Source organism: Artemia franciscana, chromosome 20, assembly GCF_032884065.1.
Source record: "Artemia franciscana chromosome 20, ASM3288406v1, whole genome shotgun sequence".
NCBI classification, from domain to species: domain Eukaryota; kingdom Metazoa; phylum Arthropoda; class Branchiopoda; order Anostraca; family Artemiidae; genus Artemia; species Artemia franciscana.
In genome coordinates this window covers 14,839,077-14,857,401 of record NC_088882.1, presented here as the reverse complement: position 1 = coordinate 14,857,401, position 18,325 = coordinate 14,839,077, and the positions used below count along the sequence as shown (strand labels likewise).

General features: G+C 36.6%; 1 protein-coding gene across 1 annotated transcript in view; it reads right to left on the bottom strand.

Annotated features, from left to right (window-relative positions):
* Nucleotides 1-18,325, bottom strand: part of LOC136039786 (vacuolar fusion protein CCZ1 homolog) — a 66,950-nt gene that overhangs the window by 12,718 nt on the left and 35,907 nt on the right. The window contains exons 6-8 of the mRNA XM_065723659.1: nucleotides 15,336-15,437; nucleotides 3,818-3,969; nucleotides 551-692 (exon numbers count right to left, since the gene is read on the bottom strand). Of these exons, the coding sequence (XP_065579731.1) occupies nucleotides 551-692; nucleotides 3,818-3,969; nucleotides 15,336-15,437 (396 nt within the window). The remainder of the gene's footprint in view (nucleotides 1-550; nucleotides 693-3,817; nucleotides 3,970-15,335; nucleotides 15,438-18,325) is intronic.

Here is an 18,325-nt window from a genome sequence, read left to right as displayed (position 1 = left end):
GATAATCCTCCATTTGAGATCAGCTTAACAAACAATTTTTGACAATTGTCTCAGAAGTGTCAGAAAATGTCAATGACATACATGACCTTTAGGCGTTGCAAAGATGGATTGCAACGGCAACTACGACCGTAAAATGTCAGTAATATAAACCAACGGCAAAATGTCAGATACGACTAGATGTAATGTCAGATGTGACACCAGAATGTAACATGAAAGCGTCAGCGGTCAAAATGTCAGATGTAACGCAACGTGAAGTGCCACGATGAAATGTCAGATACGATCTTTAGGCATGGCAGAGACGAATTGTAACGGTAATGGTAAATGGATTGGATTATTGTAGCTTCTTGGTGAGACTAAGGGCAAAGTGTTTGAAATAGTCTAAGTAGTTCAACGTTTGCCTTTTGAGGCGACCGTCAGAATAGATGCCTAACCAATGCATGCCTCGAAGGCATCCTTTTTGGGTGTGCCTTCATTGGTTACTTATTTCAATGTAAAATGTTCAACTTCACCTGGAGAAAGTGAAGAATTAAGATAAGGCCTAAAAACTTACTTCACCTCCTGTTCTTGACTGGAAGAGCTATGAGATTTTCGAGCAGCACATTGATCTGAAAGCTCATGAGACAGTTCAGTGAGTCTAGGCGCCAAAAGTAAGTCAAGGGCAATAAACCATTCAAAAGTCAAGTCAACGTTGCCTGAAAAAAAAAGAAGTCAAAGGGCTAGACAGGCGTAGTTTAGGAATTTAAGAACATACAACTGCGAATGAAAACTGGCTTTTCACAAAAAAATAGTATTATATTGACAAATATTTTTAATTTGTAAAACACGGAAGTTCAAACAAGATAAATCTGTTTGCCAAGCCATCAAGCAGCATATTCTGTAAAATCGTATGGGCTTAAATCTGTTTAGTAAATCATTAAGCATAGCTATGGAAATATTCATTTTAATACGGTAAAGTTCTAAATTTGAAATAAGTCAGCGTCATATGATTCCTTAAATCCGATCATTGGTACCTTTACATAGCTCTTACATAAAAAGTGTCGGTGCCGCATTTAGTGTAGCAGCATTCAATCACTTCTTTTATTTACGGTGTCATCAATCACTCAGTACTATGCTGCTAGCCTTGGAAATTATATAAGACATTGATAAATCGGATGTAACATTTGAAAATAGTTATGCTGGAAAGGATACGTAAAGACTATTGCGAATTATTCCGGTCTTGGTTGAGAATTTTATGTAATTACTCAGTTCTGTGGAAATAGAAGCGTCCATTAGGGGCGGGGCTGGGCGAGAGCAGGAATTGGCTCCCACAATTCTTCCTCTCTCCCACTTTAATTTTGAAAAATACTTTATTTTTTGGGATTTTCACAGAAAAATGTTTATTCTCTGTTCTTTCATTGAAAAAATTAAAAGCAACAAAATTGCCCCCCGCTAGCTTTGAAAAACGAATTTTTGCCTCCCCACCTCCTAATTTCCGTGAGATGACTCCAATAACTGAAAGTTCTTTTGGTTCTACGCATAAAGTAGTTTCAATATAATGGAGTTTCCAAGAAGATGAATTAAAAGAGCTTCGCCGTTATTATGGGTATCACATGAGCAAGACCCGACGCTAATATAATTAACTTTACGAATTATTTGTAGTCAATCAAACCTCCTTCGTTACAGGATTTGGGAGCCGAAATTACAGGCAGGCTTTCAAACGTGTGCTAAATGACCCGGAAACCCTGTACAATTACTAATTACTAATTACAATTACAATTACTAATTACAATTACTAATTACAGTCCACAAAAAAAGAGTAAAGGCATAAGAATTCCTGTTATGAAACAGTTATTACTTTAATGTTCAATGTCTGTCCTCAGCGCCACCAAACGGACACAACATAGGAATAACAAAAATGTTCCATATAAAATCAAATGATATACAAAATGACTTTGCAAGAACTAACATTTTTCCTGTTTTGAAAATTTTCTGACTCTTTTGAGGTGTCCCTTAGCCAAAGAAATAATAATATGAAAAATATTTTTGCTTCGCAGATCATTTTTAACCATTCTTCTGTTTTGACATTCATCTGTTAACCATCTTAGCGATTATTTGCTTGAGCTGAGTTCTGACAGATGATAAAATTGTCACTTTGGAAAAAAATGACCAAACAACATGGAAAAAAGGAAAATGGAGAAAAAAAATTGTGCAGCCTCCATTTAATGCTCACCCATTTATGTGCAACATTATTAATTTCTGTTTCAACAAACGCTCTCGCGATATTCTACGGTGATACGAACCCCCTAGAAAAGATACAAACAAATAAACACGGACCCGAATCCTAATTTCTAGAAAAGAATTGTCTCTTTGGAAAAAAATGACCAAGCAACATCGCTAGATACTAGCTTCGGTTGTTAGTTTTGATTGAAAAAAAATTCTACTGAAAAAAAAAAATACGCGCAGTATCCGTTTAATGGTCATCCATATATGTGCAACGTTGTAAATTTCTGCTTTAATGAACCCTCTGGCGATATTCTACGGCCACTACTTTGATATGAATACCCTTGGAAAAGATACAAACAAATAAACACGGACCCGTATCCTCATTTCTAGAAAAAAATTCTCTTTGGAAAAAAAATGACCAAGCAACATCGCTACATACCAGCTTCGGTTGTTAGTTTTGATTGAAAATAAATTCTACTGAGAAAAAAAATACGTGCAGTATCCGTTTAATGGTCACCCATATATATGCAACATTACTAATTTCCGTTTGAATGAGCCCTCTCACGACATTCTACCGTCACTACATTGATATGAACAGCCCTGGAAAAGATACAAATGAATAAACACGGACCCGTATCCGAATTTCCGAAAAAAAATGCCTCCGCGAATATGACCAAGAAACGTCGCTACATACCAGCTTTGGTTGTTATTTTCGACTCAAAGTAAAATTCTATTGAAAAAAAAAATATGTCCAACATCTATTTAACGGTCACCCATATATGTTAAACATTAGCAATTTCAGTTTGAATGAGCCCTCTCCCGACATTCTGCAGTCACTACATTGATATGATCACTCCTGGGGAAAAAATCAAATAAACATGGACCTGTATCCCAATGTCTAAAAAAAATTCGTCGCTTTGGAAAAATGACCAAGCAACGTCGCTACACACCAGCTTTGGTTGTTAGCTTTGATTGAAAATAAAATTCAACAGAAATAAAAATATGTGCAACATCGCTTCATGATCACCCATAGAACTATTGTTTGAGGGGTGTGGTAACCTTGAATACAAATAAAAAAAATTGGAAAAAGACTCCTTTAGATACCCGTATTTATAAAAAAAAGTTTATCCTGTCGAGGAACTGTTAAGTTTTATTTATTTATTCTTTTTATATCTTTTATCTTTATAGTTTTATCTTCTTACTTATTTTATATATTTAGTTATATTCAATTTCTAACTTCGATTAAAAAAAGTAAAGCAAATGTCAGACTCGCTTATGTTCTAATATTTTGAGATTCAGCCACGTCCTTGCTTTTTGCTTATTAGGCGGCTCCATTTTTCTTCTCTTCTTTCTTTATTTTACTTTTTATCACTCGAGTACTTAAAAAATTATTTTTTCTTTTATATATTTGGGGACATTTTAGAGTGGATAGCAGAAATCCTTGCCGAAAATGTACTTTGTTTCGTACTAATCATTCACAAACTAATAATTATCTACTTTATTAGTCCCTTTGTTTTCTTTTTCTCATAGTTTTTCCATTCGATTTTTTTTTTTCACTGGATAAAGTATCTTTAACTCTTATCAAAACCTAGCTTTAAAACGAAAATTAATTTACCATCTACAAAGAGTATCACAGTCGAATTCAACGATCTGTAAGCAATAAGGGTACATTCAGTGGGTGGTATACTGTCTATGTGATTTAGAAACACTCTTGGCAGCTTGCCAATACTTCCAGAACTCCGGAGATCCACAGGGCCAGTTAAATACCTTAAAACGAGGGCGGTATGAGTATATAGCGTAGTTTTAAAAATATATTTATTTATCAACAACAACAGCAAAAGCAACAACAACAGTTATACATGAGTTGAGAGTGAGCAATGCTTGTAAGGTTAAATATTTTAGTGTAATGAAACAACAATTTTAAAACAAGAAGAATAAATAAAGCAATACATATAACAGGTCATGAGAGAGAAATAACACGAAATGAATATAAAGAAAAACGGGCATCAAATAAGACAGTGTGAAATAAAAAAAAGCTTTTTTCACTAATAATAAAGGTCCGAATATTCCGGTTTTATGTTCGGAAGCCTCACAACGAAATTTTTTTTCCATTGGCTTATTTGAAATATTATACTCGTTTTTCCATATTTTTATTTTCTCTTATTTATAAATTCAAAGGTAGTATGGTATAAGAAATTACATTTTAAGAGAGAGTAGTTCTTTACTCTTTATGTTTAAAAAAATAACATATAAGAACTATTTATGGGAGAATTTACATTAGAATGATAAGCGTATAATTCTTAAAAATAAGAGTGGCCTCAGTAAATAGTGTAGTTTTAAAAAACAATAACAACAACAACAACAACAACAAAAAACATGAAAGACAGCTATGCATGTGAGTTCAGATGGAGAAACACTTAAGAGGTTAACCTTTTCGCCAATGAAACAATAACTATAAATTACAAGGGCTAAGAGCTCATATGGCACTTGTGACGAGGTCGGAAGAGCCGAGAGCTCATATGGTACGAGGTCGGAAGAGCCAAGAGAGATAGGGAGATAAAGGGAGATATATTCTCCCCTCCCCCCTAATTTGCAAATATATAGCCCAAATTATACTATTGTATAAACTAAAGTATTATATTTACATCATGTTTTGGTGTATTTCATTGTGATTAACGTAACTACACTTCTTGAGTGTGTTAGGTATAATACATAAGTACCAGTAATTTTCTTTCAAAAGGCCACAGACTAATAGAACCAATTTTCGTTGATTTTTAAGTTAATCCCCCCCCCCTTAAAAAACGAACCAAGAGCCTGTGTATGTACCTGCAGTCCTTTCAGTCTGCAAGGCTATCAAAATATTCAACACCAGACTTTAGAATAACATCAAAAATTATTACCTTACCCTTTTGTATTATCGACACCGTTCTTTATAGGTAGGAATTTTTTCATACACTTCAGTTACAATTTTATCCTTATCTTTTGACATAGATTCTTGAATGACTTCCATTTTTGCTCATTAAATTCATGGAAAACGTTTTAAATACGTACTTAAATTGCGCATTAAAACCCGCGTTGTCTGTGCCCAAAGGACTGGGAACTAATTAAAAGTCAATAGCTAAGTTCATGAATGTGAAATCGTCATTGATGACTGTCACAGTGTAAAAATATTTTCCCTTTACTGTGCTGACTGCATAGATGACTGGAACAGTTACATCCGCAGGACTTTGCTTCTTAGGGAATTCCAATTTCGTCAGCAATAGTTACAGCTTAGGGGTATAAGCCTAGAGAAGGAAACATGTTAAGAAAACATTTCATAATACGCACAATAGCTGTAGCAAACACCTTTTGCATGGATCCCCCCTATACTTTACCGCCAACCCCCCTTCCCCTAAAAAGCAAATATATAGTCCAAATTATATAAAACCAATGCATTCTGTCACCCATCACTTGTTTTCCGGTTGTTCTTTTAAACAGTTAATTCAATTAATAAGTACAAGGTATGAAACAAGAGAGACGCATTGGGGGAATAGAGGGGAAATATATAATTTCGACTGTATATTTACACATTAAGGGGGGGGGGGAGGTAAAATATAGGGGGTTCCATGCAAAATCTGTTTGCTACAATTGTTATGCATATTGTAAATTGTTTTCTTACCATGCTTCCTTCTCAAACATGTTTCCTTCTTAAATCGTAAGTTAAAAATACCTCATTTTTATAATCTTTCAGAATTAACCCTCGCCCCCACTCCCCCAAAGAGAGCGGATCCGCCCTTCCAACTCCCCCGAATGTCACAGGATCTGGTCGGAATTTGAAATTAGAACTTTATAGCACAAGATCCTTCTAAATATCAAATTTCATTAAGATCTGGTCACCCTTTCGTAAGTTACAAATACCTCAATTTTCAAAATTACCTCCCCCCTCCCAATTCCACCAAAGAGAGCAGATCCGGTCCAGTTATGTCAGTCACGTATCTTAGACAGGTTTCTATTCTTCCCATCCAGTTTCATCCTGATCTCACCGCTTTAAGTATTTTCTAAGATTTCCGGTCCCCCCAACTGCCCACCCCCCCAATTACGTTTGATCCGGTTGAGATTTAAAATAAGATATCGGAGTTACGAGGTCCTTCTAAATATGAAGTTTCATGAAGATCCGATCACTCCTTCGTAAGTTAAAAATACGTTATTTTTCTTATTTTTCATAATTACCCCCCCCCCCGCAATTGAACGGATCCGTTCCAATTATGTAAATTACGTATGCAAGACTTTTGCTTATTTTTCCAACCAAGTTTCATCCCAATCCCTCCAATCTAAGCGTTTCCCATCATTTTAGGTCTCCCCACCACAAACTTCCCCCAATGTCACCAGATCCGGTCAGGATTTAAAATAAGAGCTTTGAGCCACGATATCCTTCTAAAAATCAAATTTCATGGAGATCCAATCACCCGTTCGTAAGTTAAAAATACCTCATTTTTTCTAATTTTTCAGAATTAACCCCCCCCCCCAAAACTACCCAAAAGAGAGCGGATCCGTTCCGTTTATGTCAATCATCTATCTAGGACTTGTGTTTATTTTTCCCACCATGTTTCATATCGATCCCTCCACTCTAAGTGTTTTCCAAGTTTTAGGTTTCCCCCTCCCAACTCCCCGCCCCCATCACCAGATCCGGTCGGGATTTAAAATAAGATCTCTAAGACACGATATCCTTCTAAACATCAAATTTCATTGAGATCCGATCACCCGTTCGTAAGTTGAAAATACCTCATTTTTCTAATTTTTAAGACTTACTCCCCCCCCCCCAACTACCCCAAAGAGAGCAAATAAGTTCCGATTATGTCAATCATGTATCTGGGACTTGCGCTCATTTTTCCCATCAAGTTTCATCCCGATCCCTCTACTCTAAGTGTTTTCCAAGATTTTAGGTTTCCCCCCTCCAACTCCCCCCAATGTCATCAGACCCAGTCGGGATTTAAAATAAGAGCTCTGAGACACAATATCATTCCAAACATCAAATTTCATTAAGATCCAATCACCCGCTCATAAGTTAAAAATACTTCATTTTTTCTATTTTTCCGAATTAATCGGCCCCTACTCCCCCCCCCAGATGGTCAAATCGGGAAAACGACTATTTCTAATTTAATCTGGTCCGGTCCCTGATACGCTTGCCAAATTTCATCGTCCTAGCTTACCTGAAAGTGCCTAAAGTAGCAAAACCGGGACCGACAGAATTGGCGACTGCTATATGTCACTTGGTTAATACCAAGTGCCATAAAAAGAACAGGTAAAACAAAACAACAAATATAAGAGACTATAAGAGAGAAATAGAATGAAATAAAAATATAGAAGAACGGGTATAATATTTCAAATAAGACAGCGGAAAATAGCAAAAACACAACTTTTTTCAACTGATAATAATAAGAGTCCAAATATCTGGACTTCATGTCCGGAAGCCTTTGTCAACGAAAAAAAAAGCCTCTTCTTGTATTTTCCACTGTCTCACTTCAAACATCATACTCGTTTTTTTATGTTTTAAGTTCGTTTTATTCGTAAAAGAAAAGCCAGCGTGGTCAAAGAAATTATAACATAAGAGAGAATACAAAATAGCATATGATTCTTTCTGTTTTAAACATGATATATAAGAATTATATACATCAGGCAATGAAACAATAATTATAAAACAGAAATAATATATAAAACAAAACGATAAATATAATAGGTCATAAGAGAAAATAAAAAATAGATATATAATTGAAACGAGACAGAATAACATGGGGTAGGTAGCAACAAGGTAGAAACTTTGCCGATGTGGAAAAAAAAAGGATGTGCAAGCACAACGACAAATAAAACCCAACAAAACGATAAAAAGCAATCAAGTATATAAATCAGTAGTTTTGACGTCCCCGTTGAAATAATTTTTTTTGACATATACTATTGAATTACTTTTTTTCCAATAATGAGTTATATGTCAAACTACAATATACATCTACAAGATAGAACTTATTCATAGCATATAAAACCTGGTAGCTCGTTGAGAGTATTGCGTTTTGGGATTTTAGCAAGAGAAAATATAATAGCCTAAACCGTATAAAAAAACAGACTTTGAGGACTAGAATCATGGACAGGATTCACAGATGACTGGATATCAAAATACAACATTGACAAATGTAAAAATGTTATTGGTTACTGGTTAGAAAGAAAAAATGATTAAAGAACAGGTTTATTGCATAGATAACGGGTGTATCCAGAAATTCAGCCAAAAGCGGGAGGGGGAGGAGCCTAGGAGCCAGAAAATTCTCAGGGGGCTTACTTTCATAGACATGAAACTGGCTGGCAAACAAGGTAAATATGCAAAAAAAGCAAATTTATAATTTTCAACATTTATTTTTCAACAAAATTATTAGTAAAAATTAATATAGAGGAAAAAAAATTACCAAAATATCAGCATTTATGAAGCATTTAAACATATTTTTGTAATATATGAGAGGGGCTGAGGAAAGCTTTTAATATTTCATCATTTCCATTAGAGTTGATATTTTCTTTGACAGAAAATGGAAACGAAATCTATTAAGAATCTACTGAGGAAATCCATCTCGATTTCGATATTTTTGTACACTTATATGAAAGTTCTCATTTTGTGGTCAATTCAATATGTGGTCAATTATATCTCTCGCTCTCATTACGGTGATGAAAAATTTGATTATCCAGTCTCAGAGAGTTCGAAGAACAACCTAAATTAAACAAGAAAATATGGTAGAGCGCTTTTTAAGAAAATTTGAACTATACAATGGAATTGTCCCAAGAATTGGGGATATTTCCTCGATTCTCCATGTTTTAGAAAACCACGATTATGATGATTTTCTATTACTACTCACTGTCGTATCACAAATATATAGTGAAATAACTGATGGGAAATGTTAGAAATGAATATTTGTTGCTTTGATATTGTCATATTATACATTGAATTCAAACAGAATATAAAATTTATATGCAGGAAGATATTATAATCGTATTTCATCCAAAAATAAAGTCACTTTAAAAAGGCACGGCCAAAGAAGAGCAAATTTTTGTTCAAACCCACAAGAGAAGTTCCAGGCTGATCACTTTGGTATCAAGAGATTACAATATTCGTAGTCAGGATTACACACAGACCAGAAATGAGGGAAATTTCACTCTTGACTGGATCCTGAAGATACATACATAAATGCAGAACAGAAGTACTGTAAGACTAAAATGCCTCTAGTGAGCATTAAATCCATCTCGATGTCGATATTTTTGCACAGTTATCTGAAAGTTATCATTTTCAGTAAGGTCGGGTCAAACCATACAGGGACATATTCATATTTCTCAAGATTCAACCTCCTCTGCTCCCTGGATACTCAGAGCCGTTCCTAGGTTGGTGATGCCCGGGGTGAAATTAATTACAGACCTTCCCCCTCCCGACTCAAATATAAGCAAACGATCCTCCCCCTCCCGACTCAAATATAAGCAAACGAACTAAGTCTTAATTATCTGTGCAAAGGTCTGAAGCTTATACAAATTGTTAATGTTTTTACAACAAAAGGTGGAACCAGTTTGGATGTTATTTGCACCAACCCTAAAATCTTTACATGCTCCAACTACCCTTCTCTCCCTTAGTTGTAGCTATGATGCTATTATATAAAACAAATTATATATTTATTATATATATATATATAAAAATTATATATAGATTAATTATATATTATATATACATTATATACAATAGCAGATAATACTGAGAATATTATCTACAAGTCCAGATTGGCTACTCCCTCTAAATTCATTAACATGCCAGTACAATATTTTACTATTATGCCATCTAGCTGTATCTTCGATCCAGTACTACGATATATTTTGATTTAGTAAAAGCACGTACTATTGAATATATACAAATTATATATATATTATATAAAACATGCTATTATATAAACAAATAACATGCTATTTCATGCTACAATTGGAACCAATACTAGTTTTAAAAAAAAATTACTCAGCTTCCGAATTTTCGTACGGGCCAATAACAAGTCGAAGTTCTTTTTGACTTTGGATCTTGAGCTACGTCTGAAAGTCAGGATGATGGTGTGTCGTGTGTAAATCTGAATTCATAAGTTAGTTTGTTTAAAACAAAATTAATGACAAATTACCAAAATTCTCTACCAGAGGTTATCAAGAAGATATTTTCCTCAGAAAAATCTTACATTAATGAACAAGAGCTAAAAGCTCATATGACACTTGTGACGAGGCGAGAAGAGCTAAGAGCCAAGAGATCATACGGTATGAGCTCTAACAAAATTCTATGAATCAATAGATTGATTTAAAAAGGAAAATAAGAGGCTTAATGCCGGTCAGGATTTAAAATAAGAACTCTGAGTCAAGATGTCCTTCTAAATATCAAAATCCATTAAGATCCGATCACCCACTCGTAAGTTATAAATACCTAATTTTTTCTAATTTTTCCTTTAGCTTTAGTCCCCCAGATAGTCGAATCTGGGAAAACGACTTTATCAAGTCAAATTGTGCAGCTCCCTGACACGCCTATCAATTTTCATCGTCCCAGCACGTCCAGAAGCACCAAACTCGCCAAATCACTGAGCCCCTCCCCCCAACTCCCCCAAAGAGAGCGAATCCAGTACGATTCTGTCAATCACGTATCAAGGACATTTGTATATTCTATCCACCAAGCTTCATCCCGATTCCTACACTCCAAGTGTTTTTCCAAGATTTCCCCCTCCAACTCCCCCCAATGTCAAACGATCTGGTCGGGATTTGAAATAAGAGCTCTGAGACATGAATTCTTTCTAAAAATCAAATTTCATTAAGATCCGATCATCTATTCGTAAGATAAAAATACCCCAAATTTCACGTTTTCCAAGAATTCCGGTTTCCCCCTCCAACTCCCCCTAACGTCACAGGATCTGGTAGGAATTTAAAAAAAGAACTTTAAAGCACAAGATCCTTCTAAATATCAAATTTCATTAAGATCTGGTCACCCTTTCGTAAGTTACAAATACCTCAATTTTCAAAATTACCCCCCCCTCCAATTCCACCAAAGAGAGCAGATCCGGTCCGGTTATGTCAGTCACGTATCTTAGACAGGTTTTTGTTCTTCCCATCCAGTTTCATCCTGATCTCACCGCTTTAAGTATTTTCTAAGATTTCCCCCCCCCCAATTCCGCTTGATCCGATTGAGATTTAAAATAAGAGATCTGAGTTACGAGGTCCTTCTAAATATGAAGTTTCATGAAGATCCGATCGCTCCTTCGTAAGTTAAAAATACGTCATTTTTTCTTATTTTTCAGAATTAACCCCCCCCCCGCGCCCAATAGATCGGATCCGTTCCAATTATGTAAATCACGTATGTAAGACTTCTGCTTATTTTTCTCACCAAGTTTCATCCCGATCCCTCCAATCTAAGCGTTTTCCATGATTTTAGGTTCCCCCACCCCAAACTCCCCCCAACGTCACCAGATCCAGTCCAGGATTTAAAATAAGAGCTTTGAGACACGATATCCTTCTAAATATCAAATTTCATTGAGATCCAATAACCCGTTCGTAAGTTAAAAATACCTCATTTTTTCTAATTTTTCAGAATTAACCCCTCCCCCAACTACCCCAAAGAGAGCGGATCCATTCCGGTTATGTCAATCATGTATCTAGGACTCGTGATTATTTTTTCCACCAAGTTTCATCCCGATCCCTCAACTCTAAGTGTTTTTCAAGTTTTAGGTTTCCCCCTCCCCCCCCCCAGTGTCACCAGATCTGTTCGGGTTTAAAATAAGAGCTCTGGGCCGCGATATCCTTCTAAATATCAAATTTCATTGAGATCCGATCACCTGTTCGTAAGTGAAAAATACCTCATTTTTCTAATTTTTCAGAAATAACCCCCCCCAACTATCCCAAAGAGAGCGGATCCGTTCCGTTTATGTCAATCATGTATCTAGCACTTGTGTTAGTTTTCCCACCAAGTTTCATCATCCCGATCCCTCCACTCTAAGTGTTTTCCAAGTTTTAGGTTTCCCCCTCCCAACTCCCCCCAATGTCACCAGATCCGGTCGGGATTTAAAATAGGAGCTCTAAGACACGATATCCTTCTAAACATCAAATTTCATTGAGATCCGATCACCCGTTCGTAAGTTAAAAATACCTTATTTTTTTTAATTTTTCAGAATTACCCCCCCCCCCCCCTCCCCAAACTACCCCAAAGAGAGCGGATCCGTTCCGATTATGTCAATCATGTATCTGGAACTTGTGCTTATTTTTCCCATCAAGTTTCATCCCGATCCCTCCACTCTAAGTGTTTTCCAAGATTTTAGGTTCCCCCCCTCCAACTTCCCCCAATGTCATCAGATCCGGTTGGAATTTAAAATAAGAGCTCTGAGACACAATACCATTCCAAACATCACATTTCATTAAGATGCCATCACCCATTCATAAGTTAAAAATACTTCATTTTTTCTATTTTTTCCGAATTAACCGGCCCCCACTCCCCCTCCCCCAGATGGTCAAATTAGGAAAAAGACTATTTGCAATTTAAGCTGGTCTCGTCCCTGATACGCCTGCCAAATTTCATCGTCCTAGCTTACCTGGAAGTGCCTAAAGTAGCAAAACCGGGACCGACAGACAGACAGACAGACAGACCGACAGAATTGGCGATTGCTATATGTCACTTGGTTAATACTAAGTGCCATAAAAACGAAAGGAATAATCCACTTGAAACTAATTTTTTTTGCCTCGGAAAGAAAGATGAACCCTTAGCACATGGCATGGATAAGTTCAGAATAGTATATGTTTAACAGAATCTGCTTTTCACTAGGTAATATATCTGCATTCTGTTGAAGGAGCTGGAATGGTATTTTAATTTTCGTCAAAATACTGTCAAGAACACTTGAGTATGAAGTTAAATCAATTTTGTTCCATTCAGACTTAGAATAAGTCTAAATTGAAAAATAATAAATGGGCTGGTAATGGGAAAACAATCAGAAACCAATACGCGGTGTCAATAAGACAATTATCGATCACTTTTATTGTTAGAGCAGAGAAAGAAATCCAAAGAGCTACTAGAGCCTGAATTATGGATATAGGTGAAGGAGTAATCAGCAAAAGCGGGTAAAAGGATTTGAGTTCTTGCATTAGCATTATCAATCAGATCACAATTAAGGTCTCCCACAATGATCACCTGGCCATGCTTATCTTAAAATTCCCTGACAGAGCGCACTAGTTTGGTGCATGCAGCAGTAAATCGCTCTTCTGAGGCAAGATCACGGTACTCGGTGGGAAGATAGACAGAGAACACATTAGTGTCCTCAATTTTCATGGCTATGCAATGTTCGTCTTCGCCAACCAGCTGCGCTGCAAGGCGAGAGTTGACAAGAATGCCAACCTCGCCTGACGGTCTCCCTCTTCCCGAAGAGATAGCAGGCACAATAAATAGTTGGATGCAGTAAGTTAATTTCAGTAAGGAGACAGAGGAAGCTGTCAGCAAATGATCCTGTAAACAAAACGCATTATTACAGCACAGTGCACTTTCAAGAAAGGGAAGTTTTACAATTACACAGCGATTTTTATTCCACGAGCACACCTTTAACTGAGGAGTTACCATTTATTTCCTATTAGCATCATTGCTACTGGATATTTTATACTATAGCATGGATGGTTATCAGAACCACCCAACGCACATTTTACACTCTTAGAGCAAGGGTTCTCTCTTGAGTTCTTGTAATCATCTGCGTAGCGAGAACATCGAGTAATGTTTTTACAGGTTTGAGCAGCATGCCCATACTGTTGACATTTATAACGTCGCATTGGTAAAAATTTGTACTCCTGAATTCAATGTTTCTTATGGCCGAAGATCAAAGGATTTTCGAGAGTTTTCAGTAGATCAGCCTTACTTTCGAAAAACAACTTATACGAACGAGTGTTTTGTATCCTCTCTGCTTTCAAACAGTTCTCTATCATACAGCACAGATTCATGTCCGTGGCATTATCAGAAATGTGGCGTACAATGCCAAAGTGAAAGGGGATTTTATTTTTGCATCCTTCACGGCACTAACAAGAGTAGTCGCAGCTTTCTTGTCACCAAATACAATCTGCCACTCTTTGTGCAAAGGCCTCGAGTCTAGTATGTGAGAAGAGCAAGTACCATCATCAAGGCTCTCAAGGTAACCCTTGCACTCGACAGACCTTTAGGTGGTTCTTTCGGAACTACTGAGTACGTAAGTTTCGTTTGATAAACATAAGAGGAGCCTTGAGGCACTTTGCATTGCTGAAGTTTCAATGAGGTTACGTGTTCCTTGAGATCATCAACGGTACTAGAGAATTCATTTAATATCCTGGCGAGGGTTGCAGTAATTTCACCAGGGATCATCGGCACTTCATCGGGCTCATAAATTACAAACTTGGGTAGCGTAAGTTTCTTTTTGTCACAATGCCGAATAGCCCTTATTAAATTAGACACAATATCCTGTGGCTTTGCGCAATCAGAAGCGTGAGTAGTCCTGCCAGCTTACGGCCAAAGGATTTCCCTGGCTTTTAACAGTATATCGGGCTTGTGATATTGCTCAGATTTCGAAACAATTTCATTGCCTCCATTTTCAGCCTTATTAGCACGAAAAATGAAGTTCAAGACAGGATCGTACATTAATTTTATCTCTCGTGATTCAGTCCCTATTTCAGCAGGGAATAAGTTGCAACCAACTTCTTGCTTCTCTAACAAAATGGTAAGTGCAGAACCCGGTACACCTATCCCCAGCAGTTTAAATACAAAACTACGGCTGGTAGTACGGCGCTTCTGTACCGTTCCCGCTCCCTTCTCCAAAGTTAGAAAACTCGACGATTTTGATCTATTTTTTTTTTCGCCAAAAAATAAGAGGCTGTTTTTTTTCAAAAAACATTATCCCAGGGGATTTAATGTGAATAGCAGTTAAATAAGACAATCAGAGCATAAATGTCTTTAGGGAAAATCACGCAGGTCGAACCCTTACTTTATTGAGAGGCTTTTATCCGGAAATAATGTGTTCACTTGTTCACACAACGAACTCTCAATCAAGTCTGGATATATATGATATCTATATATAAAATCAAAAAAAAAGAAACAATAAAGTTAGGAGAAAACTAACCTTGGTGGACTATACATTTGATCTTGTTCGGCTGAGCTAGGAAAAAGACTAGTTACAAGGTAATGGTAAATGCACTGCATGTCATGCTGTCCCAAGCCACTCCTGAAAAGAAAAAAAAGCGGTAACAACAAATCGCATCACTAGATCTCTAGACGGTCATGCAGGAAAAGAACTTAATGTACACAAGAAATTAGTAGTGTTGATAAAGGCCAAGAAACATTATGGAAATACAAAGAATTGGAGGGGTGATTAACAGTGGAGAAAAATTCAGTGTTAACTTAGGTTTAATAAGAGTTAAGAACTATTAGTACCACTTGCAGTACGGTGTTATTCGGCAGAAATAGAGAAATTTAAAACAAGTTTAATTTTTATTTACCAACTAGCTTACCCGTCACGCGTTGTTGCGATCTCAAAAGAAAGGAAACTCAAGGAAAATTTCTCCCTGTGAAAAATCTTCCCGCGGAGGAGAATTTACCTGCGAAAAACCCTCCCGCATATTAACAACAATCGTATTTCAAATTTCGAAGCATTTAAAATTGTCCACAAGGACAATTTAACCCCGGAAAACTCTCCCCCAGAAAATTCCAAATCAATAATTCCTTTTCATGGGGGGGGGGGGGAGATCAAATCCATAAAATGAAAAACACGATAATGAACTGAATCAATAAATACGAACATCGATTTTTTTTCAAACTTCCCTCCATATTAGTGCTAATCCTAAACTGAATAAAGTTGTTCTTTATCCTACACTTATATAATTTACCCAATCAATTTATTTTGAATACATATGAAAAAAGTTGGAAAAGATATACAGACCAAATTCACCTTAATATTGATATCCCCCCCCCTCCGTGGAAATCCGATCTCACAGAAAATTCCACCCAACTATTCCCCTGCAAGTTAGGTTGAATACCAAACTAACATTAGTGAAAAAGAAATTTTATAATTTCGGAAGTAGGTTAGATGACAGAATTCATAATTAACTAACCCGTTTAGTAAATAACCAGAAACAATACATAATGTAATTGGAAGAAACTGTCAATCATTTGTCTTCAGGGGCCTCTAATTTAAATCAACGCCAAAAAATATCAAGAGGTCTTGGAGTAGGGGAGATTTATACCTAAAACCTAAAAAATTTTTCTTGGTGATGGTATGCACAGAGCAGAAATGCATACACGACACAAAAACACATCCAATCACTGACATAGATAGACACACTCAGGCATACATTCGATTTTACATAGACAAATATTCTTAAAAATAACTTTTTCAAAAACAAAAGAACCGCATTCATATTTTCCTAAAATTAAACAAATTCTTTATCTGAATTTTTTTTATTGATTATGAAATAGTATGGGCTAAGTTAGAAAGGAGAACATAGGCTAATAAAAAAATATACACAAATAAATCTATTGATCTGTATTAGCATAAACAATTGTGCTAATTTAATCAAAAAAATAATAGTAATTAACTAAAATCAAATTTTTTTTCTAATAAACGGCAAAAAAAACTAATTTGACTTATTATTAATCAAATTTTTGCAACTAACTTTACGATACTGCAGGATAATACAAGATAACGTTGGGTGGTTTTTACTCAGAGACACACAAGTTTCTTCTTAAGAATTTCTCATATACAATGTGCTGACGTATTATCGAGAAACCATTCCCATTATCCATTTAAGTTAATTCGAGACAAGTTATTTATGTTTTAAAAAAGGCTTAGAGTTTAATGTCACTAAAATTTAATTCTCTTCGCCCCTACAATAAAGCTAACTTTCAAGAGCAAAACTAAAATGATATTAAGAGCAACTTAGTCAATAGACAAGTTAAAGGTAAAGAATACAGAATTGGACTTTACAGTCCCTACCAGCGGTTCTGATCTCCGTTTCTTGGCTCTTCAGCCCGGAAGTGCAATGGAGGGTTGGGGGCCAACCATCTTGTGCTTTCGACCACACCCTTCCTGTTTACTAATGCCCTCTGGATGAAACCTTCTATCAGCCGTAAGATGCGCATATACAATGCATCGGTGGGAGCCGTGCTTCTTTACGGAGCCGAAACCTGGCCAGCCACTCAGTCTGTGCTTAGCACCGTAAATATAACCAAAACAAAGCATCTTCGCCGCATTGAAGGACTACACTGGCACGATTTTGTTAGCAACGAGAACCTCCTGGCGTTAACTGTTCAAACGCCCTTCTCAGTCCAACTCGCCCAGCGTACACTACGTTGGTGCGGACATCTCCTTCGCATGTTCCTCGACACTCCCGCACGAATGATTTCTGACTTTGTTCCAGTGCTGCATGGCGAGAAACGCCCAAGAGGTTGTCCCCCAACCAGATGGAAGGACACGGGCGGTGCCTTCTTAGCCGTGGCAAATATTTAGGAGAGTGTACACATCTTTGCAAGAGACGATGTAGCATCACTCTCGATGCCGGAAAATTTCGACAGGAGAATTAAGTCAAGTAAGTGTTCCTGCTTACCTTCCCCATATAACTTCAGGTACCCATTTAGAGCTGGGTCGACTCTGGCTGAGCTCACAGAGTCATGCCACTGACCCCTGTTCTAAGCCAAATAATTGCGTACACTAGGATTCGAACCCTCGCCCTCGAGGACAAACGATCCTAAATCCAGCGCACCAATTCGCTATGTCCGGTGGACCAATCCACTTTACTAGATTATGAGTCCATGAGCTCAGCCAGAGTACTTAATAAATAAAAATGAAACAAAAACAAGAAAACCGTAGAGTTAAGACATGCAACTAAATACACGTCTTACTTTCAATAATTGTAAACATTGGTAACTCTCAGTCAATCATTATATAAAACAATCGCATGATATTATACAACGGGTAGCTGAGGCGTCTCCAAAGATGCAACAGCCTAATTTAACCAGTATATTACCAGTATGTTTCCAATAATATTCAACTGAACATATGTTTTTTCTCTTTTGCTTTCTTTGGGACTGGAGATAGCGATATAAATTGGAAACCGG